The 17,891-nt window shown below is 34.5% G+C and overlaps 1 protein-coding gene and 1 long non-coding RNA gene across 5 annotated transcripts in view; one reads left to right on the top strand and one right to left on the bottom strand.

Moving 5' to 3' along the window:
* The window catches only part of ARHGAP15 (Rho GTPase activating protein 15), a 494,107-nt gene that overhangs the window by 247,871 nt on the left and 228,345 nt on the right, over window positions 1-17,891 (top strand). For 3 of the 4 annotated variants that reach the window (XM_058193603.1, XM_058193594.1, XM_058193610.1), the window contains 2 exons: window positions 8,946-9,044; window positions 11,179-11,302. In XM_058193603.1, coding sequence (XP_058049586.1) covers window positions 8,946-9,044; window positions 11,179-11,302 — 223 coding nt within the window. The remainder of the gene's footprint in view (window positions 1-8,945; window positions 9,045-11,178; window positions 11,303-17,891) is intronic. The other variant, XM_058193605.1, reaches the window with a different exon arrangement.
* On the bottom strand, window positions 8,594-17,150 carry LOC131203426 (uncharacterized). Its single transcript, XR_009156371.1, has 3 exons — window positions 16,987-17,150; window positions 10,320-10,427; window positions 8,594-9,018 (listed from the first exon to the last, which is right to left on the bottom strand). It is a non-coding gene; the product is annotated as an uncharacterized LOC131203426 (long non-coding RNA).

Here is a 17,891-nt window from a genome sequence, read left to right as displayed (position 1 = left end):
GCAAACTGTAGAACTGATGTTCAGAATTATCAAAGTAAAATAAAATCCCCCATGTTGATGCCATTTCTTCAAATTTTCTGTTCTCTTTTTTGCCGCTTCCCTTTGCATATATAGTTTGTTTTTTCTATCATCTGCATCAGTGATAGGATTCAATTTTTTTTACTACTGGTTCTGTGGGTGTGGCTTGGTGGGTGTGGCTTGGTGGGCATGGCAGGGGAAGGATACTTTAAAGTCTCCATTCCCTCCCCAATCCAGGGGAAGGTTACTGCAAAATCCCCATTTCTACCTGATCAGCTGGGACTCAGGAGGCAGATAATAGATGGGGGCCAGTCAGAATTTTTACTACTGGTTCTCCAAACTACTCAAAATTTCCACTACCGGTTCTCCAGAACTGGTCAGAACCTGCTGAAACCCACCTATGATCTGCATGGGCTTTATTTGTTTGTTTGTTTAGCAGAAATGGTCCATTGACCATTCAGATGACTCCACAGTAATATCATAAAATAAAAACTACCTATATACTATCTCTAAGGTGCTTTTCAAAAGGCAACTTTCAAAAACATTTCACTTCTCATCCAAGAAGCTTCTTCAGTTCAGGTTATTTTAATGAGGAATCCATAAAAAATAATGATAACAATCACAATGAGGATGACGACATTGATGATGAAATAACCCATAAAATAACGAGCCTTAGTTCAATCATATTTTTTTTCCTCTTGGAGACAAAATACTTACTTCAAATCTCTATAAATTTGTTAAGCATCTCAACAGGTTTCAAAATCAGAATCTCAGTGTAATGATTCTGTGATTTTCCTGCTTAGCTAACTATTCAAGATTGATTTTTTCTTATGCTAATACTGTTACGCATTGAATATATATATAGTTGTGTTAAGCCCTGCTAAAGTGAAACTAACCTTTAGATGACCCTAACTGTTAACTCCAGCTGTTTTGGAGGGAAACTTAGAACATTCATATTTGGGCAGGCTTTTTTAAGTACTATGATTGGTTAAGGCCCTGTGGGCCTAGAGTATAAATTATAGGGATTTGCCTGCTATAGTTGTTGTATCTGTGGAGCTGCCGTTGAGCGTGCTCATGCGATGCGATCTGATTGGTTTATTTCCGCATCCTTTCAGGCAGGAAAATTAGGGCTTCGCTATTGGTTGTCGTTTTGGACAGCTCAGTATTTTAAGAGTTGTCAACTCTTTTTCTAGTGTTGAATCTGTTCTGGAGTTGCCTTGTTGTCAATAAATGGTTCGTGTTACACGCCGTCTCCTCATTCATGCCGACCCTCACTGAGATTATAATAATAGTATTTCTCAGTTCCAGTTTTGAGTTAATAAATGTTGTTGTAGCTATGCTGGTCTGCTTCTTGCCTTCGTCGCCACTATTGTGTAGTGGGATTCAGTGAATAGTGGCGACGAAGGTAAGAAGCAGACCAGCATAGCTACAACAACATTTATTGACTCAAAACTGGAACTGAGGAACAGCAGACAAATGCCTGTAATTTATATTCTTGGCCCACAGGACCTTAACCAATCATAGTACTTGAAAAAGCCCGCCCAAATATGAATGTATCAAGTTTTCCTCCAAAACAGTTGGAGTTAACAGTTAGGGTCATCTAAAGGTTAGTTTCACTTTAGCAGGGCTTAACACAACTATATATATTCAATACATAACAAATGCAGTATTTAGAGACCATTGGAAATAATATATACTTTTGACCTCACCATGATTTTTAATTAATATTGATTTAATGCAAAAGTGTATGAAACACTTTGACCAACAACAGTTTTAACTTATTGTTATATTGAGGACTTTTCATTTGTAAATGGGCTAAGTTGGAAAGAAAATTTTCACAGCCCTTTATACTTTGGAGTGAGCCTTAATTTCAAGTCATAAACTAGCTACTATATTTATGATAGATTGATTTTTATTCTGCTTGAGTCTATCACAGTGTAGTTAACAGAAAATACATTTCCTATTCTGGGATGACTGTCCAGGTAATGTCTATGCATGTCTATTTAGGATTTCATCTTATGCAATGTAACAATGTCTTTCTTATTCTTACATAAGAAAGTCAGAATATTTTGGATATACACAGGGAGTATTTAAAATATGCTGATTTTCATATGAAGCCAAATTCAACTACCTAATTGTAGTATGATCTTGTTATATGAACATGTATACTGAACAGGTATATTTTCTATTGAGGAAACTTTTTTTTTTGAGTTTGATCTAGAGTCATTGGTTATCGAATCCCTGTGAGATCAACCTGTAATATTCTTTTTTCCTAAAGTAATATGCTTGCTTCTCTAAAGCCATTGTTTTCAAAGACAGGTTTGTTTTGAACAATGGTTCCACTGACTACATGGCAGTGGTAGAAAGTATATTCAATACATTTTTGGTTATATAAATGTCCTTTTAAAAAAAAGTAGAAAAAGTTTCAAAATTGCTGGCAATATTTGTGGTTTTAGTTTTTTATTCAGCAGGCTTTGTGATGCTTTTTTTTAAAAAAAAATGAAGAAACAACAACAAAAGAGTTGTAAGAAGCAGGTTAATTACAACGTAAGGTTCAACATCTTTATATATATACAACATTGTCTGTTTTTTAAAACAATTATTCCTCCTGAAAATATAAAACCAGTTTTTCTGACTTGCAAAGTTTTTGCAGTCTATCATTTAAATTACTTAAATAAAGGGAGCCTTAGTACTCCCAAAAGCTGAGAATATAACACCCTCCATGCATATTAGCTTGATCTTCTTGACAGACCAGAAAAGTGTTTGTGTGTGCCAATTAAAACAAAAATGGATCCCTAGTGGCTTGTTCTTCACACAACTTCTGAAGACTGTTATCATTGTTTGCTGGGGTAACTCAGGATAGGGCTGCTATCCAAAGTAAACAAACTTTTCAAAACTTTCTTGACAGATGGGGGTTACAAATGCATTTTAATAAGAAAGTTGCCAAAGCAACATTTTTTTTTCTTTTGACAATGAGCATATATTTACTTAACATCTAGTAACTTTGGGGGATACAAGGCAGATACATTCTCACAAAATGTTTTAACTATCAGCATTTTTCCCCCCTCTGCTTTGAAAACTCAAGTTAAGGATGTTTTTCCTCACGCTGATATTTTAACTGTGTTTTTTTAAAGATGTCAGCTAGGTTGGACTTGTCAGAAGGAATTATTGGAGGTTACCAAAGCAAGGTTGTAGTAAGAGACATTCTCCTTAAAAATGTAATTGATATGGTTGTCATAAACACCTTTAATTTAGCATAATTCATCTGATAAACTAGATCAGATAATGAAATTGGGTAGAGACACTGGAGTTGAAAAGGATTTACCGGATTCATTTTAATTATGCATCCAGAAAATGAGAACTAACTTCATTATTGTGCGTATATTTGTGCATATATTGTATATCTTTCTCCCCTCCCACTGTATATTTATTTAATATAAACATGATTAAAACATGGATTTATTGAGGTTGACCAGAATGCATACTGCTCCCAACAATACATACACTTTTGACATGTTTTCAAAAAATGCCAAATCCCTGTCTGTGTTTTAATTTCCTTGAAATGTAATTCAAACCGAATTAATTAAGGAATAAGAAGTCTTGAAACCAACTTAATTGACTATGCATATTGAAACTATTTTAATCAAAACCCATTTTTATTCTCCAAATTTTGTTGGAATTATTTTTGCATGAATTCATTTTTCAACTATAATTTGGAGAAAAGCAGACTTTCTTTTCTAATCCACTTTAAGAAGAAAATGTGAGATGTATATTGTGAAAAGCGAGTTGTGGTTGCCTTGACTAGTTAAGGTATGCATTATTATTCCACAAATTCTCAGGGTCTGCCAATTCAGCATCCAGAAATATATATATATATATATATATATATATATATATATATATATATATATATGTATGTATGTATGTATGTATGTATGTATGTATGTATGTATATGTGTATATGTATATGTATATGTATGTATGTGTGTGTGTGTGTGTGTGTATAAAACCTGATTTTTTAAAAGCATATTTCACATCTTAAAATTAATTTTAAAACAAGAATAATTAAACTACCAACTTGGAATGCACAAATTCTAATTATTACTAGATGACAACAATACAAGTAAAATAATTTCTGCTATTATCTAATAATCATCTGAATTTTTGCAACCCAGCCACAGCAGCAATAATAGGAGAATATGTAACAATATAATATGCAAATAAATAAATAAAACTTTTCCTTGAGTTAAACTTCATAAGTTTAGGAAAAAAGGGGGGAAAGATCATCCAATAAATATTAGGAAGAATGATTTTCTGCAGCATGTGGAGAGAAAATATAACAGCATTTTTTCCAATGAGATTTTTATCATAGATTCTGGGACAGAATAATAGTTATACTGTCTCATATTTCTTCACAAAATAGGATGTGCTCCTAATATGTAATACTGGATACACCTTTTGTTTTTATAGCCTACTTGTGAATTTTTCCACAGATGTGTTTAGTATGGAAAAAACAATAGGATGATACTATAAGTAGATACATTTCTATGGTCAAAAAATGAATTAAAATCTATCCTGTGATGAACTTTTTTTTTACTCTCTTTTCCTGAGATGAAATAGAGAAGAAAGGAAGGAAGAACAGAACTAGTACCTGGGCACCTAACCTTGCAACCATAGAAACCACAATTTGTTTCTTCTCCCCTGACTCTATGCTTCACTTAATTTTATTGGGATTAGTTTAATTTCTTTATTTTAAAAAAAATGCAAGGAAAGCCAGAGTGCTACTGATCAAAATGCTTGTCTCAGACATAAGAATCTTATGGATATTTTTTAAAAAAATATTAAATGAGATGAGAGCTGCAGACCAATGATCTGTTGAGAAGTGTGTCCAGCTGCCTAGAAAAATGACAGAGGTAAACTGAGGGGATAAAGGTATATAAATGCAAATAAAAACAACATATTTTTAATCTCCCTTGAAAAAGCAAAAGAAATGTTGGAACAATCAAGAAAGTCAATTGAAAAGTATCACTGATTAGTTTCAAAATGTTACACGCAAGAGTGCATGCTTTTCTCCTGTGCCTCTATTCTTTCTCCCTTTTTTTAGCATATTTAAAATAAAAAGAGACAGAATGTAATAAAGAGATACCACTGAGAAAACCACTAATCCAAACTGAGGCAGTGTTATGAATCAAGTTTGCCAATATGTATCAACTATTTCATATCAGTTTGTGAATAGATGATGCAACTTCATGTAACTGATTCACAAATAAGAACGATATCCATGCTCTTCTTGCCAAGATTTCAAGAGCTTTTCAGAAAGGGGGGGGGGAGAAGGAATATAGGATCTGGTACATTTCATTTATTTGGACCTCAAATTGGCATAGCAAATCCGTAACGGAGGGTAAAGGAATCTTCTCTCAAAATCCCCCCTTTGAATGGATGCCGAAACCAAAATGAGAATACTGTGTGTTGTCCTTTATCCCTTATATGAAGTCTGCTGCAGAAATCTCTTAATTCATTATGCCTTTATATTAGAATGTATGCTTGGAAATGAAGGAATGCAAGAACGTGGAGTTATTTTTAAAGCTATTAAATCAAAAAGAGTGCAAACAAAATTTTAAAAATCTGCTTTTCCTGGACACATTTGCATATTTCCATTTGTATATCTCTAGTCCCTAAGTTTTCTTATTGGTGCTTGATAAGAAAGATGTTCAAACTTGCCTTAATATGAAGAGGTTTTTTTTAAAAAAAAACAACATTATTTAGGGCTGTGACTGTAGATTGTTCAGGCAAAATCTGACATAATTTCCCCCTGAACTCTTTCCAAAGGTCTTAAAATGATATTGTTAGTAATATAAATATGATTTAAACTATTATTTCAGCTATTTTTTTCATCAGTGCATCTAAAATAGGAAATATATAGAAGGGCCTATCAAAACTGCACTTTAACTGAATCAAAGTCAAATTTTTGGTAGCGCTTGTCTTCGAATGTCAGAGATGGAGAAAAAGAAAGTCAGTTGCTGAGAGTAATTAAGAAGTGGATGCATTTAAACTGTAGAGAGCAGTAGCAGTCTTCTTGAAACCGTCTAGTAACTCCTGAAGATTATGAGAAAAGGACTTGTTTGAGATAAAGACAGTATTTTAAATGAATTACCCGTAACTTTCCACTGTTCTGTGATCTACTTTTGCTGATATAGTCATACATCGCCAATTATATACAATGATTACAAACAACACATTAAAACAAACACTTTCAAAATGAATGTTGCTTTGCTTGTTAGCACTGAAGTGGCTTTTTTACATATCATAAGGATACATATTTTTATGCAATACTGAAATACTTGTATTTTAATAAAGCTTGAATTTAGTCAATGGAAGAGTAAACTAAGTTACATCTCTCTTAAGCCTTCAAAATAAACTCACTAATTATGTTTTGTTTTTACTTTCAAAACTCCAAAATTTATATTAATAATTTAAGTGATATTTGCATTGGAAGATACAAACTAGACTGAACTGCATTTAGTCTAATTTATCTCTCTCTCTCTCTCTCTCTCCCTCCCTCCCTCCCTCCCTCTCTCTCCCTCTCTCCATGATTATACTGACAGTGTTACATTAAATATTTAAAAATCTTCCAAAATGGTAATGTGTAAACATGAAGTGTGAGAGATATGACCCATTAGCTAGTTACCTTTGCATTATTGGTGAGCCTAGAAAACTCATGGAAATGGTCCTCTCCCCTTAAAACATATTTTTTATCCTACAGAATCACAGTCCCAAAGAACAACTAAATGTTTATTATATGTGCATTTCTCAAGTTCCTTAAATATAGTAGTAGTTTAAAATTGTGTGACTAACACCCACTTTCCTCTGGCTTAAAATACACAATATATGTGAACACCTGTCTTAATCAACAGCTGCTTTTAAGATTTATGTAGAGTTATTTTGGAAGTTGGCATAATTGAGTAGAATAGGGCAATATTTTCTGCCTAGGAATATTAGGTATGTATACTGTATTTTTATGTTAATTGTCAAAAATTACCTGAAAAGCCACAAGTCCACAGGAACATGTTAAGAGCCTAAGTTATGGAAGGAAGATATTAGGGAGGAATCAAAAGTTATGCCACCAAATAGTTCGTTTTTATTTAATGTGGAAGCATGTTAAGATTGATACATGTTTTTTCAATGTGATATTAATACATCTTTTACTTATAATACCACTTGAGGGGGAAAACGCACCAACTGAAAGATCAAATGAGGGAACATATGTATTTACACCACAAGACAGTTTCGTTGAATTTATATTTTGTTAGTTTTTCCTATGTATTTGAATAAACAAGTTGTCACTCAAATAACACTGATGATATTCAACTCAACTAGGTAGAAAATAGAATTGATATTGTTAATATTTATTATAATTATTTGTTGCTAACAGAACTCAATGTATGTTTGACAAATCTATATGTATATTTTATATTTGTGTGTTGTTATACATGAAATAAATATAATATATTTCTTATAAAAATAGAAGTGCTTTTGCCAATTTGTCAAGCAGAAATAAATATGAGCAAAAAATTTGTCTGAAGGTTTTATACATCTTGTATAGTCATCCACATGCTGTGGACACCATGTTCTGACATCAGTCCCAAGCTTTCATAGTCTTTAAGAAACAATGAGATTCTTTATTGTATCTGCTATAAAAAAATTTAAACTGGATACCTCTCTCTCTTTATACATACATACATACATACATACATACATACATACATACATATATAAAGATCCACTATCTCATAATAATGTGTGAATAAACTTGGTCAGATTAATTCTGTCAGTTTTATCCAAATCTTTTTTGTTTCTTTAAAATCACTATTGTTCCCCTTAATGAGTTTGCCTCCAAAGTTTGCTATATACAATATTCACTGGCACTGCGTTCTGGTCATTTTGATGTTCTGCTAGTGTTTGAATGTTCTTCTACGATGACAAGTATTTGAGTATTTGCTTTTTTTACTATTTAAGTCTGTCCACTATTTTCTGCTCTTTCTTTATGTAAGAGTTGGACTTGAGATCATTTCTAGTTAAGAGCATAATCCAATTTTCCACAAATATTTTGTGCAACAGAACTTTTCTGTCTATTGTTCTCACTGGCCTGCAAACTCTGTTGTAAATGATCTCTTGAGAGGTCATAAAAAGAAGACCAGTCAAAATCCTCCAATAATTAAAATACTTTTGGCAATGGGAAAAGTTGATGGGATACTACCAGTATTTTAAACATGTGTTCCCTAAGTGATGAGTAGAAATATGGCTTGTGCTTGGTATAAGTGGTATTCCTACTTATATTTTAATACTAAATATTGTAAGTGCTTTTCATTATATGTACTTCATTATTCGTCATATGAAACTTCACTACAGTGGAATTAGGGAAACAAATATAAACATTCAGTATAAGAAATTTAGACCATCACCCACGTTCATTTTAAGCATCATTTTAAAGTTCTAGGACAAGCCTAAGATAGAATATTCCATTTTTCCTAGAAATGTTGTTTTAGATGAAAATCAGTGCCACACCAATCTCAAAGGCAGCTTGTTCTAAAATGTTATTTGAGCAAATAGTATCAAGCAGACCAGCTGCCCAGATCAGTATGGACTGACATAATCTGCCAATCATGCAAGCTGTCCTGGAGCAAACACTTAAAAAAAAATTGAATTTGCCTTATATTGATTTTTTTATTTATGCATACATTTGCTGAATTTTAAGTAAAGAAATGTCACAGTAGCTTTTTTGTGAAATACTTAATAGTTTGAAAAAAACAGAACCAGCTTTTTTGCTGATTTTAATTTTTATTTACAGAAGAGTTTCTGAGATGAATTACACTGAAATAAAATGATGTAGCAAACAGTTTGCTGATATGTCATTTTCTCATTGTAAGGTCACAACAGTTTCAGGAAATGAGGTCCTTCTTCAATCAGATATTGACTTCATCATATTGGACTGGTTCCGTGCTATCAAAAACACAATTGACAGATTGGTATGCATTTGCTTTAGATTTTGCTTTTATTAATCGTGCAGTAATTTAAGGGCTTCATATGATTTTGCAGCAAGTCAAGTTAAAAACGCATCTCCCTCATTCCCTTTGAATCAAGAAAAATACCTACATGCATCTGCTATTTAAAAGTGCTTCTGAACTAAATTATAATTTGAATAGTTTTTGAAAAAGAAGGGTGTATCTTTTTTGAAATTATGATGATTAAATATGTTGTAAGGTAAACATTTATTAATAAATGCTATTTAACTTTCTCTTTTTATGTCATTTATACTACACAGTCTTTGAGAGAACTATTAATATGGTTGAATTTTTTGTCTATTATTTGCCTGTTAATTTGATCGAATAATATCAGTAAACATCTGATTGCTGTCCTTCCCTCCCTCCCTCCCTCCCTCCCTCCCTCCCTCCCTCCTCTCTCTCCCTCCCTTCTCTCTTTAGCTGACAGGTCTGTTTTTTTGACAATTGCTTCCCCCACCCAATTTCAAATTATATTTTTTCTTAGGTGGTTTTCACCATCCCTATTATAAATTGCATATTTCACCCCCTCCTAATTATGCTAAAACTTTTTGGATGTGTATCATTTTGGCTTGTGAGAAGAGACACCCTTCTTGCATGTTTAATCAGATCTTGTCCAAACTGGCTTGGTGGCATTTCAGTGTATAATATAGGCACTTCTTTAAAAAAAAACAAAAAACAATTGAATAGGATATAAATGGTAAAGATCTATAATATGGAAGTGCTATAGCATGCTGTAAGATGATAATTTTTCAAGACTTTAAATGATGTTTACCGGAAGCTGGCAGAACAATCTGACATTTAACAAGTTCAGTTGCTTGAATATTCCACTGACACAACATACTAAATTTGCAATTCTATATATCTTTACCTGGGAATGAGGCTTTGTGAATTAAGCGTCTGATAGTCTATCAGCTTATGCTGCCAATACATCCACTAAAATGATCTCTAAAAAGGGGATATAATATATTTGCTTTTCTTAATGAATATATGAAACTTTCCTATAACAATAAAAGAAGCAAATGAGATGCTTATTGCACATAATAGTATCTCTCTGTTCCTCTAATACTGATTTAGAACAACATAAATGTGTAAAAGATACTATTGTGGCTTCAAAAATATATGGATCCAAAATTAAAAATAAAAATTTTCATCTTATATTCTTATTTTAAATTTCTTCACAGCATTGTTGTAATCAAATAACAGAGTCTATCCAAAGACTGTAAATATGAATCTTCTTACTTTCAATTAATTTACAGTACACATGAACACATAGACATCCAATCCAATGAAATGTGATTTGTGACATCATAATGTATGAGCTTCCTTTTCATCTTTACACTGCAGTGTCTAAAAGAAAGAACTTAGATCAGAATATATATTTCATTTCTCCCTTACCCCCACTTCCTACCACCTAACAGAGACAGAACCAATTGCAATGTAATAATCTTAAAACACATTTAATCAATTCATTAAATTCATTTATAGCCTTCTCCTAAGCTTAGTGTTAGAAGTACACTAGGTTTCATATGTTTATATGCACATAAATATAAATGAAGTTGTAACTGTAAGACCTGGAATAAATTCAGGTATCAGTTGACATAAATAAAATATGAAAACAATTTCTTACCAAGTTAAAAGCATAACTAAAAATTCAGTTGAAGTTAAGGTCCTTTCCAATGAGTTCAAAGGATGGAATCAGAGAAAGGAGATTAAGTATGCAGTCACTATCTTCATGGAAATGGATTTTTCAAATATGTAACATTACTGAATTGTGTTCCTTTTATGCCATGCACTTAAACCTAAAATTTTTGATTTGATCTGTGTTTTCAAACAAAAGTATGCAATATATCAGTGCCCAATATACCTTCATGTCTGATTTTTATCTGTAGAAATAAAAAGTGATTTTAAGTTACATGTTTATGTGATATGTGAAATACTTTGTACAGTGGCTTCTTTAGATGAAATTTTCTTTTACCACGTACAAAAATTTGCTTTGTGTTGCTTTCTTTGCTTTTGTTTTGTTTTCTAAATTTCTGTTACTTTCAATGATTTACACAAAATGTTTCTAAGGATGTTTTCTGTCATTTTATCTTTCTAGCCTAAAGAGAAGAGTTACATATTAAAGAATAATGAGCTGAAAATTCAGAGATCTTCTAGTTCTGAATTACTGGGTGTTCATGCCAACAGTAAGGAACCAAAAACAGAAAATAGAAGGTCTTTAAGTAAGTAAAATTGTTTTGGGTAATGAAAAGTTATACAGAACCTTCAGTTAGTAAAATACTGTGTTATATCTTGACTTTTAGACCCTCCAATGTTTTTCCCCCCAAATTCTTTAGTTGTGACGGCTCTTGAAGAAGGGAAATGGGACCAAAAATTTATGGAGGGTGGAGTGATTAAAAATTCATGGCTTGCATTCAATGTGTGTTGGGTGCCAATTATGTTGGGTGCAGCATTAATGCATCATTAGGGAGCATGCATCAATTTGTGAATTCCTGATGCATCAGCACTGAATCCAAAATAAACATGGCACCAATCTTGTTTAGTCTAACAGTGATAACATTGTTATACATACAAAATTAGCAATATTGTGGAGGACTATATTTCATCTCCCAGGTTCAGATGCAACATGTCATTAAATAGCAGGGGAACACTCTTGCCTTCCTATCTTTTTCTTGGGTTTCCTGGAGAGATTTAGTTATCAGTTGTGGAAAACAGGATGCTGGATGCATGGTCTGATCCAGCAAAGCCTTTGTTATATTCTTAAAGCTATAGAGCTTTACATATAAATGAAGTTATGACAGAAACAGTTTGAAGTATTTGAAAACATTGCTGATTGTTTATAAGATAATGATCTCTGTATCAATATGTAAAAAAAAAATCCAGCTGGTTTATTTCACAAACTTTGAATGCCACCTTAAGCATAGATTCTGGGGAGTTCACAAAGAAATAGTAAAAAGCAAAGAATAAAAATGTAAGTAGCATAAAATGAACAAAAAGCCATCAAAATAAATGTAAGCTCAACATAAATTTAAATACCTGCTGAGCAGTAGTGTAGCACCATCCTACCCAACCATCTAAACTCAATAAAGCTGGTGAAAAAGATACTCTTACACTGATGATGTTACCTAGTTTCGGTAATGAAACGTCTGCAAGAAAACAATCAAGCTCATAGAGCACTAAGGACCCATCATTTCAATCATGAGCTACAAATATTCTCCTTCATTGAAGATACTCTTCATTTCCTTCTGAAAGAGTACCAAGTAGGGGAGGAAGAAGTAGTTCACTGGTGCTGAGACATCCTCATAAAAACCCAATTCTTTGACTCCATTCCCTTGAACATTCAATGGAAGAGAATCACAACCATCTTCTCTTGGGTAGAATTCATAAGATCAGCAGACTTCAGTTAGAGAGGATCTGGTCCATAAAGAAAATGCCAGCACTTTGAATTCCACATTGTGCCAAATATATGTCCCATAGGAACTTTATTGATGAGCAGACCGTGAGAATGTAAGAATGTTGCCTGAATTAAGAAAATGGGAAATGACCAATGCATCGATTCAATTCTGCCTGGATTAAAAGGTCTACCTCCAGAACTACATACCCCAGAACACCACCAGATATTCTGCATATACATTCTCCTAGAGAACTTTCTGAGATGCAAAAAGCCAGCATTCCTCACACTTTTTAAGAGAGGTCAAGTATATGAGCTCCTATGCGGAGTCCTGTCAAGCGGACAGAGGGAAGGAAATGGGAGAATAGAAACTGCAATGAACCACTGGATCCTTGTAGCTCAGGATCACCTTGACTCTGGCAGCAACTCCAATGTATTTTGTTCAGCATATTGTTCCTAGCAAGGTGCCATTGTAAGAGGGCAGATGAACATAAAGATGAAGAAGGTAACATCTGCTTTCCTTAGCCATTTAGTGTCAGCTTTCAGATGCATACTATTTCTGCAAGATGGCTAACTATGCCGGCTATACCTATACTGCAATTAGCTAAGAAGCTAAATAAGACAAATTTGACAGCTGATGGAAGCTACATCAGATGCCCCAGCATTTTAAGGGTAAATAATATTGAATGCATTTATTATTGTAGCAATCAACATTTTATGTAAATGTAAATTTTATGTAAATTCACATTAGGATGTAAATCTGACTCCTTTTCAGCCTTGCTAAAGATACGTTTGTCTCTCCTTTGTTCAACCCTACTTAAAAGTGGCTCATGGAGAATTGCTCCAATCCATGGGCCCCTACCTCTTTGCCATTTTTTCTGGCAGGAAGCCATTAAACTGTCTCACCATTTGTTGTTGTCTTTTATGCTTCTTGGCATCATAATTCTAACATCTCTTCAGTAATGATTTAGAAGACAGATCAAGTTCCCACCAATGAGATAAAGTTAGCAGACAACCCAGCACTTGAACCACACACACACACACAAAAAGTTGTGAGGAGCCCCTGCCGTGCTGAAACTTTCTTTTTAAAAGGGAAGAACAATCCACTGTGAACTTGCACGGATTTCAGCTTTGTGTGTATGTTTATACAGCGTAGCTTGAGTTGCCTTAAAAATATGTATTTCGATTTTTCTTTTGGCCCCTTGAGAGGGAGTAATTATGTGGAATTAGAAAAATGTTAGCATTTGCTTACTTATTAGTAGTCAAAGCACAAATTGTGTTGTCAGTTTTTTGCCTTTGGCTTTCCATGCCCTTAATGTTCACACCAGTATCATTGCCAGAATTATCAGCAGCCAGAGCCAAAATTGCTTTAAAAAAGGCCTGAGAAGTGGTAATGACACATTGTTAGCAGTTAACAGGTGGTCGTTCCATTGTCCAGTTTGACTGCAAAGCTCAAGACAATCCATCCAGGATTTGTGAGAGGGCATTTTAAAAGAGTTTTTAAAAAGTGGAATAGTTGTGTTTCTTGGCTAGTCTTTGGAAACTAAGGACTGAAGAGCAAGATCATACTTAAAGTAAAATGAATCAGAAATCAGCTTCTGATTTAAGATTAGAAATGGAATTTGTATGTTTCATATTCTTTCTTCTTTCTCCTGATATTAAAGGCTGGGGTTCTGGCATATCAAGCTCCTAAAGTATCCAGCCTTCACTTTTGTACAACTGAAAAATGTTTAGACTTAAAAGAACACTCAGATGTTATTACCTGGTGTGTGTGTTTGCATCTCATCCTCCTAATTAACATCCTCCTAAGTCACATCTCCTCCTCCTCCTAAATTGAATCTCATCCTCTTTCCTAAGTTAACAGGGTGAATTATGGATGCATGTAAAATTTGCGGGATAACTGTAACTGTTTAAAGAATCCTTATTAGGACTGTATCACATATTCTATGCAAGAGTATGTTCTCAGAGAGCCAGTTTGGTGTAGTGGTTAAGGCATCAAGCTGGAGACTGGGAGACTATGAGTTATAATCTCACCTTAGGACAGTGGTTCTCGACCTGTGGGTCGTGACCCCGTTGGGGGTCGAATGACGATTTACCAGGGGTCGCCTAAGACCATTGGAAATATGGGAAGTATACTTGCGAGTCAAAGAATCACGCTCCAATGGTTGACTCCACAAGCCAGCTGCAGGCTCTTCAAATCTCTAGCCAAATTCGGCTTTAGGCGCGATGAATTAAAAAAGAGAGAAATCTTTGCTCTGATGTCTCCCTCTCAAGCCAGCTGCAATCACTCCCAATCGCTAGCCTAATCTGGCTTCAGGCATGATAAACTTAATAGGGGAGGAGTCTCCGCTTTAATGCCTCCGTCCTCAAGGCAATCGCAAGCAGTTCAGATCGCTAGCCAATATGACTTCAGGCGCGATAAATTCAAAACAAAAATAATTTTATGGTTGGGGTCACCACATCGTAGGGAATTGTATTAAAAGGGTCGCAGCACTATAAAGGTTGAGAACCACTGCCTTAGGAGAAAAGCCAGCTGGGTGACCTTGGGCCAATCAGTCTTTCTCAATCCTAGGAAGCAGCCAAGGTCAAATCACTTCTCTAAACTTGGTTCAAGAAAACTCCAGTGACTTCTCCAGATGGTTGAAGGAGTCAACATTAACTCAAAGGCAGACACAAAATATATTTCCCACTGTGTATTCGCTTAATAATTGAAAAATGGCTGGATGCAAGCGTGGAGAAATAATTGCAAATAAAGGAACTGGATCCTTGACCATGTCACTCTTTTCTGTTTTCTAAGGCTTTGACTTGGTCCAGTATTTTGCTAACTCTTTTCATCGGTAAGTAGGGGAAGGAGAGGCCCAAGCAGGGATCAGGTTAACAAGATGAATGGTTGAAGTATTTTCCTATCCACAACTATTATTCTGCTCACAAAGACTGCTCTAAAAAGGCTACAAACTGATAGAAAAAAATAAATTAAGATCCATGTATTAACGTATATCTTATCTTAAATGACCTAACATTTTTTTTAAAGAAAACCTAAATATGTTTCTTAAATATATGGGTAGACCCACAGTTTATTATTAATTGAAACCTATCCAACTATAAATGGATTTACAACCCCTAAAAGCTGATAAACATATTTTATATCATTTAAACATGCATATTTCTATCCATATGTATATTATCACAAGGCTGTTTCTTGACTCAAGAACACTTACACATTTATCATACAATGACTGCAAGTGAAGGTCAGTTCAGCAAAAGCTTATGATTTTTTTTCACACCTCCATCATTCTGATTTTCCCCTTAGTTTTTTATGCTACATTATTTCTTTACAGGTAAATGCAATTTACTACTATTTAGAAATATTCAGTGGCCATTCAGTGGTCATTATACCTTCAACAAGATATATTGTAGTTCCTATTCAGAAGCATAGTAAATTAATTATTTATCAAGACATTACTCCTTTGTACAGAACCTAATTAGACAGAAATCCTGGAGCACAGTCAGAGCTAAACAAGAAAGAATTTGGATTCCAGAGCTGACCATTAATTTACCACCTTAATGCTATAATTTCACTTAGAGCTAATAATCTTTGGATGGGACTCTGAAAAATGCATTTCTTAAGCTGTTCCTTTTCTGCAACTGCTGCAGTTCAAGCTAGAAACCATTAAGTTTGTAGGTGCTTCTCGCTTAGGGAAAACTACCTTGCATATAGTAATATTTTCATAGGAATTACAGTATCCTCAGATCTTAAATCGCTTGGGTATATCCAGCTCATTCTGGATGGAAGGAGTGTAAGAAAGCTTTTATTCAAAATAAATTTGACATAATAATAAGCTGTTCTGGTTCTTTGATTTGTTCCAATATCCTTTGATTGGGTCCTGATTTTGGATTGCTTCTCAATCCTGCCTAGATTAACTCAAATTTTGAATCAGCTGGATTGATTTTAGATGCCGTATGATGTCTCATTCAGAATTTTTTTTGTTATACCTCTATCTCCCTCAACTTCTCCTTCAATGACAAGGAATTCAGTTTCTCTAGTCCATTCCTTGTGAATCCATGTATCAGGTTCTAGATGCATGCCCTGCATGTATTTTACAAAAACCAATAGTATCAGGAACTATAGGAGCTATATTTCTTAAAAGATCTGAGTGCTGCTGAGAATGTTTGCAGTCCCTAGGACTTGAAACATGAGGTTTCTACAATAATAGAAATGCAACTGGAATCCACCCAATTTAAAGTTGGATTTATTTCAAACATCCCCTGGATGGATTCCAAATTCCTTTGATTTTATTGGGATCAGTTTTGAACTGCAGTAGGGGATTCTCCCATCATTTCTTTCCAAAATAACCCTCTCATTTACTTTAGTAAGAAGCTAATTTTACATTTTCGGTTGGAACTATAAAGTGATACAGATCTGCTTTACACTGAGTCAGATGCCTAACGCAATTATGTTGACTGTGGCTGGCTGCAATTCACTATAGTTTCAAGAAGGTGTTATTCCAGACCTACCTGGATTGCTGCAGAGGAAATGTGGTCATTTTGCCTGTGAAACAAGGGTTTCAGTAACACTTTTCTGCAGTGGGTGGATATATAATGGGCAGGCAGATATTGCTTGGATCCTTCTTTCTTCCTCCCATTATCATGATAAAAGAACTACTATAAATTTTCTGGATCAAGACCGAGCTATGAATAACTACCTCTCTTCCCTTCAATGCATTTATGTTTATCCCCACCCACCCGCCTACCCAATGAAAGCAAAGGGCTTTCCTAGGAAGAAGAGTCTCCTTTAACTAGTGATTTATTTATTAGTAATCTGGGAGACAAGATGCAGTCTCAGGCTTGATAATGAAACGCAGTCCAAAAGGAGTACACTTCCTGTTCCTACCATTTGAATCTGGGTTTGTATTTCTTATTTAACGTTCTTTCAAGTGCTTCATGAACATTTCTGGAAGTCTTATTTTTATCTCAAAAGGAACAGAAATATGTTTGAAGAAACAAACTATTTCCTAGGGTAGTAGCACAGTTGTCTGCATCATATTTTGCATTTACATCAGAAGAGCATAGCACACAAGGTAGGGTTTCTTCCAGTGGTGAAATCCTCCACCAGTCACCACCGGTTTGCTGCCCGCCCACGCATGCACGGTGTGTGCCAGATGTATGCTGCACGCAAGTGCACGCACAGTGCGCACCAAATGCATGCTGTGCATACATACACTGTGTGCACCAAACACGTGCTTCGCATGGAAAAAGGAGCCAGTTGAAGGTAATTAGAACAGATTTGTTAGAAAGGATTTCCTGCTTTCTAGCAAATATAAATCGCACGGCACAGCTGATCGTCAGAAATACCAGTTCGGACCAACCAGTAGCTTTTTTTTACTATCAGTTTGCTGAACCGGTAGATTTTATTACTACCG

The sequence above is a fragment of the Ahaetulla prasina genome, chromosome 1 (assembly GCF_028640845.1).
Source record: "Ahaetulla prasina isolate Xishuangbanna chromosome 1, ASM2864084v1, whole genome shotgun sequence".
Taxonomy (NCBI): domain Eukaryota; kingdom Metazoa; phylum Chordata; class Lepidosauria; order Squamata; family Colubridae; genus Ahaetulla; species Ahaetulla prasina.
Note: the sequence above shows the minus strand (reverse complement) of the source record. Positions and strands in the feature narration are given on the sequence as shown.